Source organism: Lepidochelys olivacea (genome assembly GCF_965140295.1).
Source record: "Lepidochelys olivacea isolate rLepOli2 genome assembly, chromosome: 24".
In the NCBI taxonomy this organism is placed as follows: Eukaryota; Metazoa; Chordata; order Testudines; family Cheloniidae; genus Lepidochelys; species Lepidochelys olivacea.
This window is the reverse complement of record NC_140434.1, coordinates 11306561-11317775: the sequence shown is the minus strand read 5'-3', so window position 1 is coordinate 11317775 and position 11215 is coordinate 11306561. Positions and strand designations below refer to the sequence as shown.

The following is an 11215-nucleotide window of genomic DNA, read 5'->3' as shown; positions in this document are numbered from 1 at the left end:
GCTTTGAGGCCAGCTGTCGCTAACCTTCCTCCCAAGCCCTGAGCCTAGAGAGCCACCTGTCAGGCCTCCCTGTGCGAGAAGGATGCAGGGCAACAAGCCCGGCTAGCAGGAAAGCCCACGCCAGCCAAGCCAGTGTTAATTATCAGGTAGGCACAGGAGAGAGCGGGCGGCAGCTCACACTCACGGCTTGGAGCCGCTCACTCACCTCCTCACTCACCCCAAAGGCATTCTCCTTGGAGGGAGGAACACCCAGCCCCGGCAGATAAAAGCAGCCCCAAGACGCTCTGCTTCCCTGTCTCCGAGCTCCCCACTCAGGATCGTCTCTCTTCTCTGCTGCTCTGGATACGCTGGGAGAGGCTGCAGGACCATGGCTGGGCGAGGGACTGTCCAGCTCCTCCTCTTGTGTCTAACACCAGGTAGGCTTCTCCAAGGGACCCCTCAGGCCCTCCCCAGCCAGTGACAGGGAGCCGGAGAGGGTGGGAACGCTACTGAACTTGGCTCTAAACCCCCCTCCCTCCCCATGGCTCCCAGCCTGGCAATTTAGGGCTCATCTACATGGGGAAATTGCCCAGCATAGCTGTAGTGGAATAATGCCTGTGAGCTCCTTGGGGCAGGAACTGTCTCTTTGTTTTGCATTTGCACAGCCCCAAGCACCATGGGGCCTGGTCCCTGGCTGGGGCTGTTAGGTGCTATGATAATACACCTAATAAATAATGTACAGCTCCTAGCACCATGGGGCCTGGTCCCTGGCTGGGGCTGCTAGGAGCTACGGTAATACACCTAATAAATAATAACAATAATAGTTGTGCTGGAATAACTTCCTTGTGTGGACACTTGATTCGAGAATAACATGGAGTTCATTATGGAACAGGAGCAATTATACTGGAATACAGTCATTCTCGTTCCAGAGAAGCGTTCACACCGGGCAGTTTAGCAGGCAGAGCTAGAGCCGAATAGTTTCCCCTATAGCTGTCATTTTACACCTGTGTGTACTCAAGCCCTTAGTGCGCCACAAAACTGCTCCGGCTCCATAAATCTGGGCATTTCCCATATGGAGCAGCGCTGACAAAATGCAGCAAGAGAAAAACCTCTTACGGTACGTCTACACTGGAGCTGGCAGTGTAATTTCCAGCTCAGGTCGGTGTACACAGAGTAGTTTTGATTGAGCTAGTGCACTACATCTGTGGTTCTCAACCTTTCCAGGCCACTGTCCCTCTTTCAGGAGGCTGATTTGTCTTGTGTAACTCCAAGTTTCACCTCACTTAAAAACTACTTGCTTGTAAAATCAGACATAACAATACAAAAGTATCACAGCCACACTACTACTGAAAAACGGCTGACTTTCTCATTTTACGATGTATTTATAAAATAAATTGATTGACATATAAATATTGTACTTACAATATAAAAAGCAGTATAAACAAGTCATTGTATGGAATTTTAGTTTGTACTGATTTCGCTACATATAGCCTGTTGTAAAACTAGGCAAATATCTAGATGAGTTGATGTACCCCCTGAAAGATCTCTGTGTACCCGCAGCATTTCAGGGAGAACCACTGAGCTACACAGAACAGTGTAGCTGCCACGGCATGGGTGGTAGGACACTTGGGATAACCACCCCGAGTACAGTCCCGCCCAGGACTCCAGGTGCTTGCTCAGGTGGCTAGCCCATCCCACCGTCAGTGCTGCCAGAGCTGGACTGCTATTTTTACTGAGCTAGCAGCTCCATCAAAGCTAGAATATGTGTATCTACCTGAGCTGAAATCCCCTCAGCTGCTGCAGGAGTGACAATCAGCCAGCAGCACCCTTTTCCCAGGCATGTTACCTTCCTGTGCTGTCCTCCCATATAGTGACACTTTGCAAGCAAGAGTCCTTTGCACCTGGATTACACTGCACCTAGAAAGTGCTCTGCAAAGAGTCACCAATTAATTACACAACAATGAAACACTGGAGAGGTCCCCTCAGGCTGATAGCAGGCAGCTCTCCCAGAGTACCAAGGCTGGGTGTGTTCTGCAGACATACCTGGCTTAGACACATCAGCCCTGGCAGATCTAGCTCTGAGAACCTCCCCTGTGGACTCTTTTCCAGCTGCAGGCAGGGGGCATGGCTGGGCTTCCCGGGCCTGTGGATCCCTGGCTGCTGTTGGCAATTGGTGCAAGTTGGAGAAGCCTCTTAATGAAGCAGTGCAATAAATAACAACACCCCCGCCCCCTCATTCCCTGCAGGACCTTCGCTCACTTTCCCGAGGCTGAGTCAGGACCCAGCAGGTTGCTGAAACTGGCAACTTTAAAAATCAGTTGAGTGAAATTGTTCACTTCATCAGCGCGGGGGGGCTTTGTGCAGGATGCTGCCCTCTGCTGGCTGGAATGTGTTGGACTGGCACACTCGTGAGTGCATTATGTGCACACTTGTTCATTGCAGTGCCCCCTGCTGCACGGCATTTCAAATCGAGCCCCAGTATCAGCAGTGTGGCTCCCCCTAGGGGCTGTCTGAGCTCACTAGCCTGAGGTAAGTATTCACCAGAGATCACCCCAGGGGCACTGGCCTCAGATACAGGGCAAAACCCACCCTGCTTCGCTGTATTCTGACAGGGCCAAGTGGGATCCTTGCAGCAAGATGTCCACAGCTTGACAAATATTGGGCAATAGAGCCCAACTCCGGGGAAGGGAGCCCATCTCTGCCCAGGGCACAGCCTGGTCCCTGCATGGATAATGCCCCCCTATGCAGCATCTTCTAAAAGTTGATGGGACATGCTTCCCCCAGAGCCCCTTCTCTGACAATCCCCTCACTCATTCCCACACTGGCAGGCCACAGGACTGGCTCCCTGCATAGCTGGCTCTGGGCACTGCAGGAAGGGCTCAGTCTCCGCAGAAGGTGCCCGGGGACTCCTCCCTCTCTTTGCAGCTGTTCTGCCCAGAACTAGCCTGTCTGTCCTGATGGGTGGCTCTGTCTGTCTGACCCTCAGCTCTGCTGGAGGCCGTGCGGATCAATGCAAAGAGCCAGCAGGTGCTGTACCTGGCTCAGGGGGACTCGGTGAGGCTGGGCTGCCCCTACATCCTGGAGCCTGAGGACAATGGACCCAACAACCTGGACATTATATGGACCATGGTGAACCCTGACCAGAGGCTGCCGGTGAGTCTGAGTCCTGCCCCTCATCCCACTTCCTTAGCAAGGCACATCAAACGCCTGGTTGGAATCTGTGCTGGGGTCTGTTTCCAGCTCTGCCCCTGGCTTGCTGGGACACCTTGGTCGAGTTCCTGCCCCTGCCTTTGCCTCATGGACTGCTACCCCCTGCCCAGCACTGGGTCCTTGCTCAGATTCCATCTCCCACGGATCCAGTCCAATTGCGGAGACCCCTGGGCACTGCCCCCTCTGCCAACCTGGCTGATGGCACCCGGCCACCCTTCCTCACCCTTGAGTGTGTGCATATTCTTGAGCCCCCTCATGGTGCCGGTCCCTCCCTCGGGCACAGCCCCAGCAGCAGGTCCGAGTCTCCCCCAGGGCCCATTGAATTGTCCTGTTCCAGCTGCCCCCTGTGACTTGCCCCAGCGAGAGGCCTCCCTCAAGAGGGGCTGTCACCCTCTGCTCCTGAGGCCTTGACCCCTTCCCCCTGGGCCCTGCGCTTCTGCCTTCCACAGAATCCCTTACATCCCCTTCCCCCTGCCACCCCATGCCTGGACTCTGAGCTCACCTGGCTTGGGCTCCACCAGCCTCTCCGCTCCCAGTTGGCCCCAGTCCCTGGGCAGGGCATTCCCTGCCCCACCACCCAGCACCATCAGTGTAGACTGGGGTTCTCGAACTTCATTGCACCGTAACCCCTTCTGACAACAAAAATTACTACACAACCCCAGCAGTGGGAACTGAAGCCTGAGCCTGCCCGAGCCCCTCCACCCTGGCCCTGGGGGCCAAAGCCAAAGCCCAAGCCCCACCATCCTGGGTGGGGGGTGGTTGGAGGGGGGCAAAACCCAAGCCCTACCGATCCAGGCTGGGGGAGGGGGCAAAGCCAAAGCCCGAGGGCTTCAGCCCCAGGTGCAGGGCCTGTAACCTGACCCGCAACACCCAGGGCAGAAGCCATGGGACTTTGGCCCTGGGCAGTGGGGCTCGGGTTTCAGTCCTCAGTGGTGGAGCTGGAGTTGGGGCTTGGACTTGGCCCCAGGCCCCAGAAACTCTAACACCAGCCCTGGTGACCCCATTAAAATCGGGTTGTGACCACTTTGGGGTCCCAACCCACAGTTTGAAAACCACTGGTGTAGAACATGCATCTCTAGCAGCTCCCTGTACAGGACGGTCCCCAAGGACCTGGATTCTCAGCCCCCAGTGCTGCTCCTGCCCTGGTTCTGCCCCTTGGCAGGTCTCCAGTCCCCCTTGCTCACCACTCACCATTGCTCACTGCTGCTCGGTTCCTCCCCATCAGTTCCTGATCTACCAGGACCAGAAGATCAGGTATGGCAGCGTCCCAGGCCTGCAGCGGAGGGTGGCATTTGTGGCCCAGGACCCAAGCCTGTATGATGCCTCCATCCACCTGGCAAACCTGCAGGTGTCGGACTCGGCCACCTACGAGTGCAGGGTGAAGAAAGCCACTGTCGACACCCACTTGATCACCATTACTGTGCTCGGTGAGTCCCGCCCCCAACTGCTGGCCCCTCACCCCCAGCAGTGGCAGATTAGCCACTGGGCCAACAGGGCCCATTCCCAGGGCCCCCAGCCAATTGGGGGCCCCGCAGAGAAATGGGTGCCCATGCCCCGACTTACTTGGCCACCCAGCTCTCCTTCTGGGGAGTGTGGGATTGCTCTGCAGGCAGAAGGGGCCTTCACTTGCTCTGACCCAGGGCCCCACAAACCTTTAATCTGCCTCTGACCCCGACCCATCCACTGCCCACTGACTCAACCCCATCCATTAACCCAACCCCACCCACTGACTCAGCCCCACTCACTGACCTAACACGAACCCTTGCCAACACCCTCCAGGTCACCCTCATCGTGCTAGGTGAGTCCCACCCCCCCGCTGATCCCCCCATGGTCCACTGACCCACATTCTACTCACTGACCCAACCCCACCCATTAACCCAACCCCACCTTCTGACCCAAATTCCACCCACTCACCCAACACCAACCCCTGCCAACACCGTCACTGTGCTAGGTGAGGCCCAGCAACCCTGCTGATCCCCCTGCACCTACTGACTCAACCCTCACCCATTAACCCACCCCCACCCACTGACCCACCCTCACCCACTGCCAACACCCACCAGGTCACCATCACTGTGCTAGGTGAGTTCCAATCCCCACCCACGGACCCAACCCACTAACCCAAACTCCCCCTACTGACCGAACCCCCACAACCTAAGCCCGGCCACAGATCTAAACTCCAACCGCTGACCCAACCATCACTGCCCCCGCCACCCCCAGACCTACCTCTGCCCACCACCCCCGCCTGCTATTCCCCGTGGACAGACACTGCCTACTGATCTGACCCTGCCTGCCAGTCCCCATATGCTGACTTCAGCCCACCGACCCTGCCCACCAATCTGCCTGTCCATCAGCAATCCCCATCCTCTGACTCCCCCTTTCAGGGGGCACTGCCACCCCATTCCTGCTGTACCCGAGCTCTGCCTGCCTGCCTGCCTGTCTCTGAGCATGGCCATGTCCACCTGTCCATCCCTGCTGCTCCTTACTAGCTCCCATTAACTGATGTGATTTGTGTCTCTCCCCAGAGAAGCCGGCCGCCCCTCGGTGCTGGATGGATGGGGAGCCGGCCAGGGGCAGGGACCTCATGCTCAGGTGCTGCTCTGATGGGGGTTCCCTTCCCCTCTCCTACCAGTGGTCCAAGATGGGAGGGGACTATGCCATGGGCTGGCTGCCCCCCAGGACAGTGCAGGGTAAGCAGTGGGGGCGGGGGATCCCTGGGAGGTGGGCTGCTCACTTTGCTGAGCTCATCATGGGGTGTGTGCCCCAGGATGGTGCAGGGGAGAGGTGGGGGCGCCCAGAGGGTGGGATGCTCTTGTGCTGAGCTGGGAGCATCCCCTTGGAAATGTCTGTGACATGAGTTTCCTGAGGTCTTGGCACTGGGGGGACCCTTTTCATGGATGGAGCAGCTGGGGTGTTTTTGGGGGTGGGCCCACACATGGCCCTGATGTGTTGCCAGGGGGCTCTGGCTGTCCTGCGCTGTCCCAGGGCCACCTAGGGGTGGAGGAGCTTCCGCCGCCCTGTCGGGGGTACTTTGTGGGGGCCCACTCAGGGCTGGGTCTCTCCTGAGCAGGGCAAGGCTCCGGAGACCTGATGATCCAGAGCCTGTCTCAGGAGCACGCCGGGACCTACTGCTGCCGCGTGACCAACAGGGTGGGTTACTCCCAGTGCATGGTGCACATCTCCATCCCTCGCACCGGCTACTCAGGTAGGATGGGGGGCACAAGGCCCGGACAGGGGGCAAGCACCCGAGTGCCCAGCGGGGCAGGACCCAAGCATCTGGCAGCAGCTTCTTGAAGCTGAGCCTGGACCCCAGGCTGGGCTGGGAGCGGGACCAGCCTGGCGTTGTGAGCACCCCGAGGAGAGGGGCATGTCCAAAAATATCAGTGTGAGGGGCAGCCTGAGGGGCCAGAGCCAGAACAGAGCTCAGCCCCCAGCAGCCCCCAGGGAGCACTGGAGACCCCCCCTTCCCTGTAGGTAACAATGGAGAGCCCCCTTCCCTATAGGGAACAATGGAGAGCCCCCCTATAGGGAACAATGGAGAACTTCCTTCTCCATAGGAAGAAAAGGAGGACTTGTGGCACCTTAGAGACTAACACTTTTATTTGAGCAGAAGCTTTCGTGATGCATCCGATGAAGTGAGCTGTAGCTCACGAAAGCTCATGCTCAAATAAATGTGTTAGTCTCTAAGGTGCCACAAGTCCTCCTTTTCTTTTTGCGGATACAGACCAACACGGCTGCGACTCTGAACTCTCCATAGGGTACAATGGAGACCCTCCTAGGGAACAATGGAGAACCCGCTTCCCCAAAGGGAACAATGGAGAACCCCCCCGCAATAGTGAACAATGGAGAACCCCCTTCCCCATAAGGAACAATGGAGAACCCCCCCAATAGAGAACAGTGGAGAACCCCCTTCCCCGTAGAGAACAATGGAGACTCGGCCCCTCCTGGGCTCTGTGGTTGGTGCCCCACAGCTAGGGCTCTGCTGGGCTGTGGTACTTTAGTGTAATCCCGGTTCTATGGGGTGCTGTGGGGGGAGGGCTGGTGAGCTGTGATGTGCAGGAGGGCAGACTGGATGATCTGATGGGTCCTGCTCGCCTTAAGCTCTCTGACTCTAATCCCCCTTGCCTCCTGCATTGGGAACAATGACCCATAGACAGCAAAGGCGACTCCCCCATCTCTGCCCCCATCGCTGGGGCTGACCAGGTGCCAGGGACGGCCAGGTTCTTGGGGCCAAGCTGCAGCTCCAGGCTAATGCACTGACCCCGCGTAGCAGGCACCTTCTCACAGGAGCTATTGCCCGTGCAGGGCCCCATGGATTACATGGGCCTGGCCAGGGCCTCATGGGCAGCCCAGCAGGGGACGCCCCTTGGGCCTGCAGAGCGAATATGGGAACAGTGCCCGGTGGGCAGGGGTGTCGATGGGGCTCAGCGGCCAGGGGTCCCTGTGGTGTTTTCTGGGTGTAGGTCCCAGCCCGGTACGGGGCGGGGAGAAGGTGACAGGTTTGCTCCCATTCTGCAGGTACAAGGAACGTGGGGCTCATTGTGGGCTCTGTCCTGGGGGCCATTTTCCTCCTGGTCCTGCTGCTCTCGATCCTCTGGGCCCTGCTGTGGTACTGCCGACGGAGGCGCAGCCAGCCCGTGGCGCCTACTGAGATCAGGTGACGCCTCTGGGCTGGGGGGAGGGGGCGCCGTGGAAGGGAGGTGGGGAATAAGGGGGAAGGGGCAAGGAAAGAAAGGGGGTTAAGGAAAAAGAGGGGAAACAGGCAAAGCCTGGAAGAGGCTGGAACGATAGAGCGAGACCCGAGGCTCAGGGTGACAGTGTGACCCGAAGCGGCTGCGTTGGCACCCAGAGACCCTGCATGCGCCCCGAGGGCGAGCAGACTGTGGCAGGCCAGGTAGGCCTGGCACTGGCTCAAAATGAGCCAGCGGAGGGGGCTGGGTGCTAAAGGGGCAGGGAAGAGTGACCTGACGCTGCCTATCCCTGCCCACAGAGACTGTGCCCCTGCTGGCCCATACAGAGGTGGCCACCTGCACCCCAGCCACGGCTGCTCGCATCACATCAGCTACACGCCATGCCAGAAGTAACACCCCCAGGGGTGGGGAGGAGAGCACCCCCTGCAAGCAGCGGGACTCCCAGCTATGCTCCAGCTCCAAGCAACCCAAGAAGCAAGAACCTCCCCACTGTGTGCCCAGCCCCACGGCTCCATCCACCCTCTGCGCAGATCCAGGGAGCTCCGACGCTGCTCCTGCCCATGGGAAGCCCATGAACAATCCCAGCTGCTGCGGGGGCATCCCCATGATGGTGCTGACACTGGGCAGGGCTCTTGGGCTGAGACCCCAGGGCGGTAGCAACATTCAGGGACCTAGCGCTGACCTTTGTGCCTCTTTCACAGGGTTGCTGAGCCCCTGCCCCATGTCCACCAGTGGGGAGTGGGAGAACCCCCCACCCATGCCATACGCACCCCACGGTTAGGGAGACTCCTTACTGCACACAAACAAGACGTAGGGCTGGTAATACCCCCCGCACCCACCTTACACACACACACTTAGTGGGGTGAACTGTATCACGACATGTCAGGCCGTGTGTCGTGACATGATGCACCTGGCACTAGCCGGATACAAGTATGGAATGTGACGGGGGGAGGGCAGACAGCACCCAGCAGCCTGGGAACTGCCCCTCTACAGCTCAACACCTTGTTTCTCTAGGAGGCCCTGGGGTTTGCACAGCCTGTCTGGGCTCCAGCTGGAATGACAGACACACCTTACTCATGGGCCAGGGTGATGGGGACAGATGGGGAGGGGGCTCCCTGGGGCTGGGGTGATGGGGTAAAATGGGGAGGGGGCTCTCTGGGCCAGGGATGATGTGGGGGACTCCTTGGGGCTGGGGGTGATGGGGTCAGGGATGATGGGGGTCAGGTAGGGAGGGGGGCTCTCTGGGCCAGGGACAATGGGGTCAGATGGGGAGGGGGCTCTCTGGGCCAGGGATGAGGGGGGGACTCCTTGGGACTGGGGGTGATGGGGTCAGGGATGATGGGGGTCAGGTAGGGAGGGGGGCTCTCTGGGCCAGGGACAATAGGGTCAGATGGGGAGGGGGCTCTCTGGGCCAATGGATGAGGGGGGGACTCCTTGGGACTGGGGATCATGGAGTCAGATGGGGAGGGTGCTCCCTGGGGTCAGGGATGATGGGGTCAGATGGGGAGGGGGTTCTCTAGGCCAGGAATGATGGGATCAAATGGGGAGGGAGCTGCCTGGGGCTGGGGTGATGGGGTCGGGGTGGAAGAGGTTCCTAGGGATGATGGGGACAGATATTGAGGGAGCTCTTTGGGACCAGGGGTGATGGGGTTGGGTGAGGAGGGGGGGTTCCTGGGACTGGGTTGATGGGGTCAGGGGGGGAAGAGGTTCCTAGGAATAATGGGGGCAGATATTGAGGGAGCAACTGGGGACCAGGGGTGATGGAATCAGGTGGGGGAAGGGCTTCCTAGGGGTGATGGGGACAGATGTTGAGGGGGGTCCCTGGGGTCAGGGTTGATGGGGTCTGATGGGGAGGGGGTTGGGGTGAGGTGGGGTAGAAGCTTCCACACCAACTTTGGTTATTGCATGGTTCAGTCATCATGCTCTAGTGTGGCAAGCAGGGAACCTGGACTCCTGGGTTCTGTTTCCATCTCTGCTACTGATGTGTCCCTGTGTGACCTGGGGCAGGTCCCTTTCCCAAGCTGTGCCTCAGTTTCTGCCTCCATAGACTGCGGCTGGTGATGCACACTTCATCTGTGGAGAGTGGTGTAAGAGCCAAGTAGCGCTGCTCCCAAGGGAGAGGTATCAGCCTATAGATCGTGTGTGTCACACAGGGGCTACCAGGCTGGCCACAGGTAGTGGCATGTACAGAGCAGTTCCATTAAAGGAGTCAAACGGACTGAATCATTTATGGGACGTGTCCTCTAACACCATCAGAAGGCGAGACCCGCCCCTCCCCAAAGCAATGGATGGGGCTGAGACCTCTTCCCCTCCTGGCTACAGGGTGGGGAGAGCGTGAGGGCTGTGCCCCATTAGAGCCACTCATGGGTGCGTATACACACACACACGCAGCCCTCTCACTGCATGCTCACTCACATACACACACACCCCTTTTCCGTGGCAGGCTCTGGGCCTGCATGGGCACATGGGTTCCTTTCAGACCCTGTCACCCCTTTGTTCCCATTCTCTTTCTCTTGTTCCCACATAGCCCCCAGGAGAGGGGAGCTCCCAGTCCCAGCTCCTCCTCTGAACTACTCTCCCTGCTGCCCGGGAGCCCTCACTGCCTGCCCAGCCTCCCTGGCCAGCTGGGACAGGGGCCGCGGGGCTCGGATTGACCCTTTGAATGACTGTAATTACCATTGGAGCAATTCACCAGGGGTTGTGATGGAATCTCCATCACTGACAGTTTTTAGCCCAAGCTGAGATGTTTCTCTAACAGCTCTGCTCTAGGAATCACCTGCGGTCAGCTCTCTGGCCTGGATTATCCAGGAGGTCAGACAAGATGAGCACAGTGGTCACTTCTGGCCTTGGAATCCATGAATCTTTTATACTCTTCTCTGGTTACTAAGGGCATCAGCCCCAGCCGCGTCCAATCAGGTGACAGAATGGAGGAAGGGGAGATGAAGGCAGCTGACTACTGGGCACAGCAGCCCCTAATGCTGGCCCATCCCCCACCCCCAAATGATCAATGCTCCAGCACACTATCCCCCCATAGCTCCAGTCTGCTCAGCCCAGCTCCCATCACCTCCCCCTGCCCTTGGCACATAGGCCTGGGCTAGTAGAGAGCATTCTGAACTGGGGTGCAGGAGCCCGAGTTTCTCTTCCCAGCTCTGCCACTGGCTTTGTGTCATAACCTTGAGCCAATCCCTTAGCCTCTCCTGTGCCTCAGCTCTCATCTGTACAATGGGGGTGGCCCTTCCCTGCCCATGGGGCCTGAGACTAAGGGTTTGTAGCACTTAGAGAAGACACTACCTATGCCAATGGGAGAAGCTCCCCTGTTGGCATTGATACTCACTTCC

General features: G+C 58.5%; 1 protein-coding gene across 2 annotated transcripts; it reads left to right on the top strand.

Moving 5' to 3' along the window:
* The first annotated feature begins 311 nt into the window (after positions 1 to 311).
* VSIG8 (V-set and immunoglobulin domain containing 8) lies at positions 312 to 8990 on the top strand. Of its 2 annotated transcripts, none has more exons than XM_084613102.1 (7): positions 312 to 416; positions 2966 to 3132; positions 4415 to 4616; positions 5712 to 5876; positions 6257 to 6336; positions 7705 to 7843; positions 8177 to 8990. In XM_084613102.1, the coding sequence occupies exons 1-7, from the start codon at positions 368 to 370 to the stop codon at positions 8656 to 8658; spliced, it is 1284 nt and encodes a 427-aa protein (XP_084469228.1). In that variant the 5' UTR covers positions 312 to 367; the 3' UTR covers positions 8659 to 8990. The 2 variants fall into 2 exon arrangements, with proteins under 2 accessions (XP_084469228.1, XP_084469229.1); XM_084613103.1 differs by having other exon boundaries at positions 6257 to 6391; positions 8177 to 8329.
* The last annotated feature ends 2225 nt before the right edge of the window (positions 8991 to 11215 follow it).

Excerpts from the sequence above, each read along its gene's own strand:
- VSIG8 (XM_084613102.1), top strand. The coding sequence starts at position 368 with ATGGCTGGGCGAGGGACTGTCCAGCTCCTCCTCTTGTGTCTAACACCA. Across the intron at positions 5,877-6,256 it reads GCCCCCCAGGACAGTGCAGG|GGCAAGGCTCCGGAGACCTG; the intron begins GTAAGCAGTGGG and ends TCTCCTGAGCAG. Across the intron at positions 7,844-8,176 it reads GTGGCGCCTACTGAGATCAG|AGACTGTGCCCCTGCTGGCC; the intron begins GTGACGCCTCTG and ends CCCTGCCCACAG.